This window comes from Patella vulgata, chromosome 6 (genome assembly GCF_932274485.2).
Source record: "Patella vulgata chromosome 6, xgPatVulg1.2, whole genome shotgun sequence".
Lineage (NCBI taxonomy): Eukaryota > Metazoa > Mollusca > Gastropoda > Patellidae > Patella > Patella vulgata.
This window is the reverse complement of record NC_065884.2, coordinates 32611372-32628019: the sequence shown is the minus strand read 5'-3', so window position 1 is coordinate 32628019 and position 16648 is coordinate 32611372. Positions and strand designations below refer to the sequence as shown.

Sequence of the window (16648 nt, the reverse complement as noted above, 5' to 3'; positions counted from 1 at the left end):
GATCAATTTGACTGAAGTTTTCAGCAAATTCCCTTTACATTATCTAGTTTGTAACTATTATAATGAGAACTGTCAGCTCTATATCTAATCTCCCATAATGTATCTTTAATCTACATAAATACTTACCAACAATTTGTTCGTCAAAACGTTTTCCTAATACTGCTGTTTCTAGACTATTTAAAAAACACTGTGATACATCAGCTATTTCTTCCATATTACCAAATAAACGACCATAATCAATCCCCATCATCTGATAAATAAACAAGCCAACAGTGAGGCTCATGTCCCCCGCCGAAACCCCAAAATAAATAGATGACACATTAATTAACCGCACATTTATTTTTTTCATAAATATCAAGCAATCAAACTGATTATTATCTATACATTAAGTTTCATCAATCTCTATCAGATAGAATCAAAGTTTTCTTGTCCCAAACCATCAACCAATGAAATCTGCTTAGCTTTAGCTCGAAATGTTAATCATTGAACTCAGTCAAGACATTCACCTAATGAACATCTACATCAAGTTTAAACATTCTACCTCAATTAAAAGCAGAGTTGTTATGTTCCAAAGTCTTGACTAATCAAATTGCTTATCGCTCCTTAGCCTAAGCAGAAAATTCTCGTCATCAATACTCAGAGTTTCATCACTCTCACTTCATTAAAACCAAAGTTATCGCGCCCCAACTCATCAACCAATCAAATTGCTTATTGTCTGCTTATCGTAAGCAGACGATGTTTATCATCGAACTCAAGGCATTCACCTAATGAACGCCTACACCAAGCTTGAACATTCTACTTCAATTAGAAGGAGAGTTATTGTGTTCCAAAGTCTCGACCAATCAAATTGCTTATTGCTCTGCTTAGTCAAGGTATTGATGTGAAAAAACTATACACCAAGTGTCCTCACTCTCCCTTAATAAGAAATAAAGTTATCGTGTCCCAAAGCATCAGGGGGGTTGGATGGCTGAATGGTTAGCGTGTGCGCTGTATCATAAAGTCTGTCATTGAGTCGACTGGCGTGGTTTCGAATCCCCGGTTGTACGTGACAAGGAGTAGGGTCGTCTGTCCAACCTCGTGGGTTTTCTCCGAGTCCTCTAGTTTCCTCCCACTGCTAAAGACCCCTACGCGCAAGCGAATTATTGAAATAAAATTAAACCATATGTTAGTCCCGAAATGACCTAGTTTGTGTCGAGTGGATGTTAAACCCCATTTCTCTCTCTCTCTCTCCCAAAGCATCAACCAATCAAATTACTTATCTCTGATTACTCTAAGCAGACAATTCTCATCTTGGAACTCCATCAAGGCATTCACCTAAAACACCTAAGCCAAGTGTGAACATTCTAGCTCAATTAGAATGAGAGTTATTGTGTTCCAAAGTCTCAACCAATCAAATTGCTTATCGCTCTGCTTACCCTAAGCAGAAAATGCTCATTAATGAACTTAGTCAAGGTATTAATAAAACTATACATAAAGTGTCTGACAGACAGACATACCGATGAACCCATTTTAACAGTCCCCTGCTTTCTTTGAAAGGTGGGGGATAATAAATACCTTAGTTTAATCCATTGTCAAATAATGTACTGTAGAAAAATGTATTCTTTTTCTAAAGACATCATCATTTTATACCTTTGAGGCTGCTTATCAAGTTTGACACATTTACACATCCAGATCACAAACTATGTTACGTGTGGGAAAATCCAGATCTATAGAGACCAGTGCATAGCTTTTCTGACACTAGCCCAGGTTGATATTTTCCAACAAATAACTTTCTGAGACTGGGATTTGTCTTCCATAAAATTATGTGGTTTTTTTTAAATGGATTTGTATGTTTAATCCATAGCTGCAAAGCAGACACAAGCCATTATTTGTGAAATTAATGTATATCATGGTAGTACCAAATTAACCTGGTTGGCTGGTTGGTGTGACGTGGACATTGAAACACACCTTTCTCTCTCTTTCTAGGTTCACAAGTCAGGCAACAAAACATACGCCCACAGCAGCTAAATCGTCCAAGCGATCAACAAGGGTTGTGGCAAATTTATTCTTTTGAAAGTAATTAGGGGCATTTATAGACAATTTCATACAGGTGACATTATAATTTTCGTCGTTTGAAGGTTCACAAGGTTCTAAAAACTAAAACAAGGGCCATAACACGGGAAGTAATCTACAGAAATTGTTGAAATTTGACAGGCTTTTTCGTTTTATTAATTTAAGTAATGCATATAAATTTCATACAAATCGGATGATAACTTTTGTCGTTCGAACGTTCACTTGGTTTAACAAAGTAAAACAAGGGCCGTAACTCTAGAAGTAATTGACGGAAATTGCTGACATTCAATAGGCTTCTTCATTTCACTAATTTAAATGATGTATATGAATTTCATACAGATTGGGTGATAACTTTTGTTGTTCGAGCGTTCACAAGATTTAACAAAGTGAAACAAGGGCCATAACTCTAGATGTAATTAACGGAAATTTGCTGAAACTCAATAGGCTTGTTCAGTTTACTTCTTTAAACGATACATATAAATTTCATACAGATCAGATAACTTTTGTCGTCAGAGCATTCACAAGGTACAACAAAGTTAAACAAGGGCCATAACTCACGACATAATTAACGGAAATCGCTGAAATTCAATAGGCTTCTTCGTTTCACTAATTTAAATGATCCATATAAATTTTAAACAGATCGGATGATAACTGTTGTCATTAGAATTTTCACAGGATTCAACAAAGTGAAACAAGGGCCATAACTCTAGATTTAAATAACAGAAATTGCTGAAATTCAATAGGATTCTTTGTTTTGCTAATTTAAATGATATATATAAATTTCATATAGATTGGTTGATAACTTTTGGCGTTAGAGTTAGAGCGTGCAACAAAGTGAAACAAGGGCCATAACTCCAGAAGAAATTAACGGAAGTTACTGAAATTAAATAGGCTTCTTCATCTCACTAATGAAAACAACATATATCAATTTCAAAACAATCAGATAATAAATGTAGTCTGTAGAGTGTTCACAAGAAATTGTGAACGACAAATGGACGGACGGGGGCGACGGCAATATACGACCACATTTCCATGTGGGCGTATAAAAATGCATATGTAACAGGTGGTCGAGAAGCAAGATACCCTCACCTTTTGGAATAGATAGACGTAGAACAGGGAAAATCAATAAACACATTCTCTCATCGTCGGACTGTTATATTTTACTGTTTTTCCAACCTCTATCCATATATAAGTCAAAGCTGTATATATAAGACAAATGTTTTTCAACCCCATGGTAGCAATCCATTATAGAGTTTCGGGACTGTTATCCTAGTCTAATACTGTGTTGTCGTACGCCAAGAAAAATTGTCCCATAATATTAAATAATGTAAAATCATCCCTCTTCCGTATGTGATAGGTATTGGTACTATACACATTATCCTTAAAAGACAATTTTTAAAAATGACCGTAACGATGTATCGCCACTAGAAACCCGAAATCGCCTATTTTGACCTTTTTTGACTGCTGAGGCATCTTTCCTGTGGTCCAAATCTCTGGAATTTCTAGCGGTTGGCTGCGCCGCGATGATATTTATCACATATTAAAAGTAGAAAATGCTCAAATATCAAGAACAATAAAAATTCGATAAAATATGGCAATTTTTTTGATGGGTGGGGGTGGGTTTTGAATTTATTTTGAACGTTCTTTGAATCCCACAATCTTCTATTTTTAATATGTGATAGCTAGAATCCCAAGGTACATTCTGTGCAAATTTGAAGGCAATCGGACCACAGGAACGTTGCCTGGGCAGAGCAAATCAACCCGGTCGCAAAAATTTGCTCATTCTTCAAAGTTATTATAATATTGTGTTAGATCCATCTGAGTCCCCAATCCACCGTCACCTACCAAACCACTCCGAAATATACCCAAAATCAACCATAATTTCTTTTGAATTCGCGCATGCACCACGCTGGAACCAAAGGTACCATAACTACCAAATTCTGTCGAGGAACTTTTCACGTTGGTACCTAGGTGCCTTGAAAAATTCAAGGCAATACCTGCATTCGTTCAGGTCGTTTGTTCTTTACACGGTTCCTGCCTTTCAGCTTTTTCCGCCATTTACGGCTTCAGTAAGGGCGAAAAAAGAGGAATTTCACCACGACACCGGCGCCGATCGTCCGAAAACCATGAAATTTGGACACAATACGCCCATTACCACCCCGGACTCTGTGCCTTACTCCCATTTGATCCGATTAAAAAAAAGGAGAGTTTTTGCAAAAAAACGATTTTCGGAATTTAATATTGGTTTTAATTAATTTTGAAATTGCAAATGCAAAGAGATTTTATCGCCTCTTCCGTATGTGATAGGCATTGGTACAGTGATGGGATTTCAAAATTTTTCTAGTCGGACATTTTTACCGAAAATAAAGGGGCATAACTCTTATTATTTAAGCAGGCGGTTTCAGACGACAATTAAAAATCACGTGTCAACAAAATATTCAAATTTGTACGTAACAAAAAAAAAATAGGTGCGCCTCGTTATCTTTCATATTAATTCTCGTACGGTATTCAAATTTATGTCAGTAATATTCCTACAAAATTACGTGTTGTCGTAATACGATAGAATGAAGGCGTGCCGACTACTGTCGGCCCGTACTTTTGTTCAAAATCACCTAAAAAATTACCGTATTTTTCGGGGTATAAGTCGATACTTTTTTCAGCAGAAGTCCGGCATTCGTCTTATACTACGTTTTGACGTCTATACGGGTGGAGGTAAAAAATAAGACATCCCGAAATTTTTTTCGCAGTGACCGTCGCTCCCGGGTCAGTGACACCATCTGCTAAATAATAGCACTAGCACGCGCTATCGTGTAAAACAATTAACTACTTACATGTACACTATTCCAATCGAAATATTTGTCGACATTTCTCAGCTTGTTTATTCCTTTTTATTTAAACATAAACCCCATTCAAAATATTATCATAAACCCGAGAATATGCCACCAAATAGAATCTTTCCTACGATGTGATAATTGTCAGGTTTACATCTCTTGTAGTTTCACGTGTCTCGCGAGATTTCTACTTTGGGTTTCGATTATTGTATTATAACCACGTGTGGGTGTTTGTGTAAAATAGCTTTATTTAACGTCCGCTTTCATCGAATTGATATCGCAGACAAATTACCGGATATATTGACTTATAAGTTAACGTGCAATTTCACGCGTCTCGCGAGATTTCTACTTTTGTTTTCGATTATTGTATTATAACCACGTGTGTTTAAATAGCTTTATTTAACGTCCGCTTCGACCGAAGTGATATCGCAGACAAATTAACGGATATATTGATTTACAAGTTAACGGATAATATATTGATTTGGGGTGATATATACTCTTACGATATGTTACATCTATGATTAGTTGATACATATTGTCGGCTCACATCAACGGGATTAAAATGTACGACAATGGAGAACCACGAGGTAAACGCTTAGATAAAAAGGATAGTCGCTCTTTTTGGATTGATGAATAGTCCGACAAAGGGAAATCAATGACTTCTGTTTAAGATTAGATTGAGGAATTGTCCGACAAAGGATTAAGTCAGTCAATCAAAGCAGATTAAGTAGTTAATCAAGGTAGGTGTTTACATGTAGATGGTATAACACGATAAATACGTTTATAACTTAATTACCTAATCAATCCAGCTTATTATCAACGATAATCGGGTTGAGTGGTAGTTAGACACTCAGTAAACTATATTAATTTCGGTATTTTGAATATTATTCACCATGTCTTGATGTCCGATAGGGCATATTCACGGTCGGACAATTTTGGGCGTTTGGAAAAAAGATTTGGACAAGTCCGGAATATACGGGCAAAATCCCATCACTGCATTGGTACTATACACATTTTCCTTAAAAGACAATTTTTTAAAATGACAATAACGATGTAACGACACTAGAAAGCGAAGTTTCTGGAATTTCTAGCGGTTGGCTGCGCCGCGATGATATTTATCACATATTAAAATGAGAAAATGCTCAGATATCAAGAACAATAAAAATTCGATTAAATACAGCAATTTTTTAAGCAAAAAAACTTTGATGGGTAGGGGGGTGGATGGCCGAATGGTTAGCACGCGCGCGCTGTATCATACGGTCTGTACGTGACAAGGAGTAGGGGGCCTGTCCAACCTCGTGGGTTTTCTCCGGGTCCTCCGGTTTCCTCCCACTGCTAAAGACACCTATGCGCAAGCGAATTATTGAAAGAAAAATTAAACCATGTTAGTCCCGAAATGACCTAGTTTGTGTGGAGTGGACGTTAAACCCCATTTCTCTCTCTCTCACTCTCTCTCATTGATGGGTGGGGGTGGGTTTTGAATTTATTTTGAACGTTCTCGGAATCCCACACTCTTCTATAATCAATATGTGATAGCTAGAATCCCAAGATACATTCTGTGCAAATTTGAAGGCAATCGGACCACAGGAACGTTCCCTGGGCAGAGTAAATCAACCCGGTCACGAAAATTTGCTATTCTTCAAAGTTATTATAATATTGTGTTATGACCGCCATCTTAGATCCATCTGAGTCCCCGATCCACCGTCATCTACCAAACCACTCCGAAATATACCCAAAATCGACCTTAATTTCTGTTGACTTCGTGCATGCGCCATGCTGGAACCAAAGGTACCATGACTACCAAATTCCGACGAAGAACTTTTCACGTTGGTACCTAGGTGCCCGGAAAAATTCAAGGCGATACCTGAATTCGTTCAGGTCGTTTGTTCTACACACGGTTCCTGCCGTTAGGCTTTTTCCGCCATTTACGGCTTCAGTAAGGGCGAGAAAAGTGGAATTTCACCACGACACCGGCGCCGATTGTCCGAAAACCATGAAATTTGGACACAATACGCCCATTACCACCCCGGACTCTGTGCCTTACTCCCATTTTGATTCGATTAAAAAAAAAGAGTTTTAGCAAAAAATAAGATTTTCAGAATTTGAATTTGGTTTTAATTAATTTTGAAATTGCAAATGCAAAGGGATCTTATCGCTTCTTCCGTATGTGATTGCTATTAGTAGTATACACATTGTCCTTAAAAGACATTTTTTTAAAATGACTGCAACACTAAAAACCGAAATCGACTATTTTGACTTTATCATACATTAAAATTTATATTATATGCATGCGGTTAATTTATATACACAAACATTGAAATGTGGTCGTATATTTTCGCCGCCCCCGTCCGACCGACTAAAGTTAATATCCGATTACTTTAAATTTATACACAGTGTTTAAGGTCATGAGACGAAGAAGCCTATTGATTTTCAGCGATTTCCGATAATTAGTGTCAGAGTTATGGCCCTTGAAAAAATCTTGTGGACGCTCTGGAGGCTAAACTTAGTATCCGATTGACTTTAAATTTATATACAGTGTTTAAGGTCATGAGACGAAGAAGCCTGTAAATATGAAAGCTTTCATATCTGCTTTGCAGATCTAGTTATTAGGGTTTCACACTGCATAGCTTGTGTGAAACACTATTGTTTTTGTTAAAATTATTATTCTTATTAGGCTTTCAGACTTTCGTCTGAAAGCCTATTGAGATTACTAAAATTATAATTATTATTATTATTATTATTTACCGCGGGAGCCTATTTCTCCATGATCGGAAATAGATATCGATCTGGAACCAAATTTTCTATCGGGAAACCATGTGGTGGTTACTTGATAAAGTATTTTTGAAACTTCTGCGCAGACCGGAAGTGGCCGAATTTTGAACGGTAGCAATAAATCAAAAAGCGGCCGTGGTTTCGCCAATTCTTTACCCATTTTAAAACAATTCACATTTTTGGAAACCCTGAATCTTTTCCGAGACAATGGCTATCTCACATTTTTGGATTTCGAACATTCATCTATGGCTTTTGTCGTTCGAAATTTGAAAATTTAAATTTTTACAAAAAACTTTTTTATTTATGAATATTTTTTAGTCGTGTTTTACACAGAATTAATGAGTCATCTGACTTGGGCAAAAATGTGAAATTTTTTTGTCTCAGTAATTTTCCTTGGCCGCCATTGGCTAATTCAGTTTTCCAGTCCTAGATTAATTATTAATTGCTCGATTTGTATAAAACAAAGTTCATATACTCTGTTGTCTCAATTGTCATTTTTTTTGTTACCGATAGAGATATCTGTCGTCACCGGAAGTGGCTTAATCTTACCAAAAACTACAATTTTGACAGTTAGGTACCATTTTTCGAAAGCAAATATTATTTTTTTAAAAAACTGATATAACTAAAAGAGTGTGCCCTTTAAAGGCGCACAAAATGTTCGGATCGTTTTTTTTTTAATTTCGATTTCATTTTCGAGTAAATTCGATTAAGAGGTGAAAAAAGGTGTAAAATTGACCTATTTACAACTCATTCAGGCTTTTCAGATTTTTAAATATTTCTACGTAACTTTTATAAACTTGTAGCTATAATCCATACGAAGAAAATGTATGTTAAAATTAGTTTGTAATATAAGCAGTTACCTAGAAATGGGCAATTTTGCATAAGTCACTGTTTTCGTTATTTTGCCTGTAAAATAGTCAATTATTATTGGATTTTCACAAAAGTGACACCATTTGATTCAAAAAGCAAGTATGCGTCGTATCAAATTGATTACAATTTAAAATTGACACCGGAAGTGACGCCATTTTGTCAAAAAATGCATTTTTAACTTTTAAAATCAATATTTTTTTCAACCAAGAATTATTTAATATGTATTAATAATTTTAACTTTTGAATTACATTCACATATTAATAAAATTCATAAGGTCATATAGATTTCCCAAAATTGTTTCTAACTTGTTCAGTTGCGGAGAAATAGGCGATTTTCAACAGGTCACTTTTCAAGGTTTTTGGTCCATAAAAGTGTCAATTATTATTCGATTTTCATAAAATTTTCACTGTGTGATACCTAATGCCATTTACAATTTCATACAAGTAATTTAAGATTTTCATTAATCACCGGAAGTAACGTCATTTTGGCAAAAACTATATTTTTAGCCTTCAAAACTGATATTTTATTCAAATGAGTCTGATTTGTAATATTTTTAAAATTATGATATTTGATTCCAATCACCAAATAGATTGAACCAATACGATCATACAGATACCAGGAAATGGTTTCTAACTTGTACGGTTGCAGAGAAATAGACGGTTTTATACAAGTCACTTTTCAAGGTTTTTGGTCTATAAAAGTGGCAATTATTATTCGATTTACATAAAATTTTCACCGTGTGATGCCTTATGCCATTTCTGATTTCATAAAACTAATTGAACATTTTCATTATCACCGGAAGTACTGTACACTTACATGTAACAAATGTATAAAATGAATTGATATTGCTGGATTTGGTTGATTCGGCGTCCATTTTATTTGATGTGTGCAATGCTTATGTGGAAACCTGTTTAATGGTTTCATTGGTACCGGAAGTGACATATGTTTAGGGTAACGTGGCATCGGCGAAACCGTAGTCATAAAAATATTCGATATTAAAAAAAAAACACAGTAAAAATCGGTGCTCTTGCAAAAATCGTGATTTCACGGTCAGGTGTGACCAGATCAAAATACCTAAAGTATCGTTTGGTAGCTCGATGAATGGGCTATTGTATGACACACTTCCTATCTGATTCCTGAAAGCCGGTTCAGTGCTGCTTGCAGGTCTAGTTATTATTATTCTTCTTTTGTTTTGAGTAGATCTCAGCAACTGCTTGTCGGATCGTTACGATTTCTTCGGTTTTACTGGAAAAGTGGGTGTGACTTAGAGGATAAAGCTATTTTGAACGTTCTGCGACAATGCGAAATGTCCGAAATCACCGAAGCTATCGTTTTTAGAAATATTACAGTAATTTTAACAATAATCATTGGATTTTAACTTTCGATAGATTTTGGCATAGCCGGAGACAGGGCACATAGCTACGCTACTTTTGATTTTTGATTTTCGGCAAATCTTCGCAGATAATAGGCGCCAAATTTCGAAAATTTAAATTTTTACAAAAAACTTTTTTATTTATGAATATTTTTTAGTCGTGTTTTACACAAAATTAACGAGTCATCTGACTTGAGCAATTTTTTTTGTCTCAGTAATTTTCCTTGGCGGTCATTGGCTAATTCAATTTTTCAGTCCTAGATTAATTATTTATTGTTCGATTTTTATAAAACAAAGTTCATATGCTCCGTTGTCTCAATTGCCATTTTTTTTGTTACCGTTAGAGTTATCTGTCGGCACCGGAACTGGCGTAATTTTACCAAAAACTACAATTTTGACAGTTAGGTACCACTTTTCGAAAACAAATATTATTTTTTTCAAATCTGGTATAACTGAAAGGGTGCGCCCTTTATAGGTTTTACTGGAAAAGTGGGTGTGACTTAGAGGATAAAGCTATTTTGAACGTTCTGCGACAATGCGAAATGTCCGAAATCACCGAAGCTATCGTTTTTAGAAATATTACAGTAATTTTAACAATAATCATTGGATTTTAACTTTCGATAGATTTTGGCATAGCCGGAGACAGGGCACATAGCTACGCTACTTTTGATTTTTGATTTTCGGCAAATCTTCGCAGATAATAGGCGCCAAATTTCGAAAATTTAAATTTTTACAAAAAACTTTTTTATTTATGAATATTTTTTAGTCGTGTTTTACACAAAATTAACGAGTCATCTGACTTGAGCAATTTTTTTTGTCTCAGTAATTTTCCTTGGCGGTCATTGGCTAATTCAATTTTTCAGTCCTAGATTAATTATTTATTGTTCGATTTTTATAAAACAAAGTTCATATGCTCCGTTGTCTCAATTGCCATTTTTTTTGTTACCGTTAGAGTTATCTGTCGGCACCGGAACTGGCGTAATTTTACCAAAAACTACAATTTTGACAGTTAGGTACCACTTTTCGAAAACAAATATTATTTTTTTCAAATCTGGTATAACTGAAAGGGTGCGCCCTTTATAGGTTTTACTGGAAAAGTGGGTGTGACTTAGAGGATAAAGCTATTTTGAACGTTCTGCGACAATGCGAAATGTCCGAAATCACCGAAGCTATCGTTTTTAGAAATATTACAGTAATTTTAACAATAATCATTGGATTTTAACTTTCGATAGATTTTGGCATAGCCGGAGACAGGGCACATAGCTACGCTACTTTTGATTTTTGATTTTCGGCAAATCTTCGCAGATAATAGGCGCCAAATTTCGAAAATTTAAATTTTTACAAAAAACTTTTTTATTTATGAATATTTTTTAGTCGTGTTTTACACAAAATTAACGAGTCATCTGACTTGAGCAATTTTTTTTGTCTCAGTAATTTTCCTTGGCGGTCATTGGCTAATTCAATTTTTCAGTCCTAGATTAATTATTTATTGTTCGATTTTTATAAAACAAAGTTCATATGCTCCGTTGTCTCAATTGCCATTTTTTTTGTTACCGTTAGAGTTATCTGTCGGCACCGGAACTGGCGTAATTTTACCAAAAACTACAATTTTGACAGTTAGGTACCACTTTTCGAAAACAAATATTATTTTTTTCAAATCTGGTATAACTGAAAGGGTGCGCCCTTTATAGGCGCACAAAATGTTGGGCCCAGTTTTTTTAATTTCGAGTCCGTTTTCGGGCTATTTAGATTAAAAGGTGAAAAAAGGTGTAAAATTAAGCTATTTACAACCCATCCAGCGTTTTCATATTTTAAAATATTACTTCGTAACTTTCATAAACTAGTAGCAATAATCTATACGGAGAGAATGTATGTGAAAATTAATTTGTAATATGCGCAGTTGCCGAGAAATGGTCAATTTTGCATGAGTCACTCTTTACGCTATTGTGCCTGTAAAAGAGTCAATTATTATTGGATTTTCATAAAAGTGGCACCATTTGATGCGTAATGTCAATTTTAACTAGGTCAAACCAATTAAACATTTTCAATGTCACCGGAAAAGACGTAATTTGGGCAAAAACTGTATTTATAGCCTTCGAAACAAATAATTTATTCAAATGAGTCGTATTTGTTATTCGTTTAAAATTTTGATATTTGATTCAAATCAACTAAAAGAATAAACCCGTACGATCATATAGATATCACAAAATGGTTTCTAACTTGTACGGTTGCAGAGAAATAGACGATTTTCTACAAGTCACTATTCAAGGTTTTTAGTCTATAAAAGTGGCAATTATTATTCGATTTACATAAAATTTTCACCATGTGATGCTTTATGTCATTTCTGATTTCATAAAACTAATTGAACATTTATGTTCAGTTGCGGAGAATTAGGCAAATTTCAACAGGTCACTTTTCAAGGTTTTTTTGTCCACAAAAGTGTCAATTATTATTCGATTTTCATGAAATTTTCACTGTGTGTATAATGCCATTTACGATTTCATACAAGTAATTTCAGATTTTCATTATCACCGGAAGTAACGTCATTTTGGCAAAAACTGTATTTTTAGCCTTCAAAACAGATATTTTATTCAAATGAGTCTGATTTGTAATGTTTTTAAAATTATGATATTTGATTCCAATCAGCAAATAGATTGAACCAATACGATCATACAGATACTAGAAAATGGTTTCTAACTTGTACGGTTGCAGAGAAATAGACGATTTTCTACAAGTCACTATTCAAGGTTTTTGGTCTATAAAAGTGGCAATTATTATTCGATTTACATAAAATTTTCACCATGTGATGCTTTATGTCATTTCTGATTTCATAAAACTAATTGAACATTTTCATTATCACCGGAAGTACTGTACACTTACATGTAACAAACGTATAAAATGAATTGATATTGCTGGATTTGGTTGATTCGGCGTCCATTTTATTTGATGTGTGCAATGCTTATGTGGAAACCTGTTTAATGGTTTCATTGGTACCGGAAGTGACATGTTTAGGGTAATGTGGCACCGGTGAAACCCGTCATTACTGCATCGCAGTTCTAGTTATCATTATTATTATTATTATTATTATTATTCGTCAGGCCGAAGTTAGATTTGCACTCCAGCATCCAAGATGGCGGATGAAATCAGCAGTTCATTTTCCCGTCTTTTGCACAAATAAAATGTGGTTTAGTAGCCAGTAATCTGAAAGAAACTATAATAGCATATTGCTGGATTGACTTCTGATACTTACGTTTTTGAGGGAGTGTGTCTAGATAGATAGTAAGTATTTGTAATTTTGATAATGGAACATTTTTTAAACTTGAATTTTTTGATGAAAGTATTTAATCTGCGTTTATATTTATTTGTTTATTTCTATTTTTATTATGGCTTGCTCTTAATGGAACTGAAAACCACGTTAATTTGGTTTCAAGTGCCATGTTATACTTTTCAGTGTCTAAATAAAGCGGTTTATTTTTCGTCATTTTTGTTGAAAATCGTTATTTTTGTACAAAAATGGAAATTATTTACTACAAAACGGGTCGAGTGCCACACAATTTTTTTTCTTGAGATATAGACAGAATAAAATGACATACCTAAATTGAGCTATTTTGGTACCTTGCAGCAATAAGTCCCTATACCAAAAACCGCTGCATGAAAATCCATCAAACTTTCAGAATGTATACTCACTAACCATACCTGCTACGCTCCAAAGTTTCATTATTCTACTCACCGTAGTTTAGTTGTACGATATAATTGAAAAGTGGCCTGAAAATGATGATTTTTTGGCTTTTTTCGGTCTTAAAATTTCAAATTTTTTTCTACACTCTAAAAATGGTTCGATTGATCTAAAATTGTGGCAGTGGGGTTTGGAGGGGTTAACCATCATACATAAAAAAAATGGTGAAAATCGGTCACCCACCATGTGCCGGTCCCTGCATGGTTCTCTCGCAAACGCATTCTTAATTACATCAAAGGTGTATAAGAAATTATTGTTGTTCTGAAATAGTTTTCTTTATCAAATTTATTAAGCTGTAAAAACGTCAAATTCTGGACATAATGTGTGCTATGCACGGTTCTAAAAGTTGAAGACTTTTATGACGTGGGACTCAATTTAGCATAATATATGGCCGGAAATATTGTAAATGAAGATATTAAAGTTTAAAAAACTATGACTTTAGAATACACATGAAAATGTTGAAATTGATCACTACAGCAATAAATAGTTGTTTCAGAATTAACAGATCTTTAACAAATAAATCATGCTATAACACTATTCTACACCCGTGCCCAAAAATAAATATTTAGATTTCGAAATGTTCACAATTAAACAGAAATAAAATAAAAACAAAATCACAAATTACTATGGCATATTATGAAAATCTTTTCAAATAAAGCAACCGAAATAACAAAAGAGATTTTTAGACTGGAAACTAATTGATTCCCAAAGGTGATTGCATGCTTTTATAAATAGACCCATGGAGCCCGTGCTCTCGAGCTGTCATCACATTGATAAATCACATAATAAAAATTGGATCCACTCGACCTGTAGTTTATTAGTACCGGGAGAAAAATAATAAAGCTATTTCATACAATCGTAAAAAATAGAAATATTAACAAGTGTTTAAATTTATCACCGCCGGCACATGTCCCTATTTGCATTAGTGTTATTTGATATGTGAATTATCATTTGTTATATGTGGAAATTAAATTTTTCTTGGATAGTCCTTTTTAAAACCCAGGTAAGAAACAATACATTTATACATTAAAATGCCCACCTGTAGTAAATATAGACATGACGAAACCAATAGTTTTCCATTAATTGTAAACATGCCTTTCGAAACAGATTTGTTAGAAAGAGAGAGAGAGAAATGGGGTTTAACGTCCACTCAACACAAACCAGGTCATTTCGGGACAAACATATGGTTCAATTTTATTTCCATAATTCGCTTGCGCGTAGGGGTCTTTAGCAGTGGGAGGAAACCGGAGAACCCAGAGAAAACCCACGAAGTTAGACAGGCAACCCTACTCCTTGTCACGTACAACCGGGGATTCGAAACCACGCCAGTTGACTCAATGACAAACTTAATGATACAGCACGTACGTGCTAACCATTCAGCCGTCCCCCCCCCCCCCCCCGATTCGTTAGTCTGATATCAATGAAGGCTGGTCCGGATATCGGTAAATAACGTGCATTTACACTTCAGTGGTACGCATGATAATATATAAACAAATCGAACCCACAAAAAAGACAAATATATAAATAATTGCAGCCCGACTATGGTACGAAGTATAAAACATGTAGTATTCATCAAGAAATGAAATACGTTTAAGAACGAACATATGTATAAATCTACGTAAAACACACGGTCGAACAAGAAATCGCACAGTAAATTGGATTTAACACCTACGCATCAGCTAAAGCCTGTTGGTCCTTGATAAAACACCTTTGGTGCAGTTATAACACGCTTTCGAGAAAACTTACCAAACAAAGAATACACACTGTGTCAGTCGTTTTTAACTCGTTCGTTAATTAACACACCAGTACAGAAAACGCACCGTCACCGAGATTTTCACCCCTAGCGATAATTATATCACCACTCAGTCAATTTCTCACCTGTGTTAATTAACACACCGTATCTACAGATTTTAGCCTCTTCGTATTAGATTTGTTGCGATAATTAGAATTTTACCGATATTCATACAAATTTACCAAATCGGGATAAATCTATGCCCTAAACGTACAAATAACACTATTACTACTTCTCGGTGTAAGACCACTCAGCCTCTACAGCATACGCAAGATTTTGAAAGTGATCAAGGGTCACGCTTCCTACGCAATCACAAATACACTCCCATCCATTATGAACTTAATTATTTGCTGTATCAGTAATGGATAAAGTCAAGATTATCATATTTTAAGTGTTGATTGCGATATAATTCCAAGAGTGATCGGCACCTGTATGTCTATAATAGATGATGGTTCATGCGGTAAGGCTGACCTTAAAAATATCTTTGTTTCGCCTAACCCGACCGACTAACTAAAACCACCCCCGACTTAAATTATTTTATTGCACTTTTCCACGATCTTTTTGTCCCCCGCCTTTCGAAGAAAGCAGGGGACTATTAAAATGGGTTCGTCCGTCTGTCTGTCTGTCCGTCTGTCCGTCCGTCTGTCTGTCCGTCACACTTTTTGGGACACAATAACTCTCTTCCTAATTGAGCTAGAATGTTCAAACTTGGTGTATGTGTTTATTAGGTCAATGCCTTGATGGAGTTCGAAGATGAGCATTTTCCGCTTAGGGTAAGCAGAGATAAGCAATTTGATTGGTTGATGCTTTGGGACACGATAACTCTCTTCCTAATTGGGCTAGAATGTTCAAACTTGGTGTATGTGTTGATTAGGTCAATGCCTTGATGGAGTTCGAAGATGAGCATTTTCCGCTTAGGGTAAGCAGAGATAAGCAATTTGATTGGTTGATGCTTTGGGACACGATAACTTTTAATTGAGCTAGAATGTTCAAACTTGGTGTATGTGTTTATTAGGTCAATGCCTTGATGGAGTTCGAAGATGAGCATTTTCCGCTTAGGGTAAGCAGAGATAAGCAATTTGATTGGTTGATACTTTGGGGCACGATAACTCTCTTCCTAATTGAGCTAGAATGTTCAAACTTGGTGTATGTGTTGATTAGGTCAATGCCTTGATGGAGTTCGAAGATGAGCATTTTCCGCTTAGGGTAAGCAGAGATAAGC

General features: G+C 35.1%; 1 protein-coding gene across 3 annotated transcripts in view; it reads right to left on the bottom strand.

Moving 5' to 3' along the window:
- Nucleotides 1–16648, bottom strand: part of LOC126825375 (dynamin-binding protein) — a 143141-nt gene that overhangs the window by 42644 nt on the left and 83849 nt on the right. For all 3 annotated transcript variants that reach the window (XR_008788428.1, XR_008788429.1, XM_056101584.1), the window contains exon 7: nt 127–250. Coding sequence is in view for 1 of the 3 variants with exons in the window: in XM_056101584.1 (XP_055957559.1) it covers nt 127–250 (124 nt within the window). In the remaining 2 variants the exon portion in view is untranslated. The remainder of the gene's footprint in view (nt 1–126; nt 251–16648) is intronic.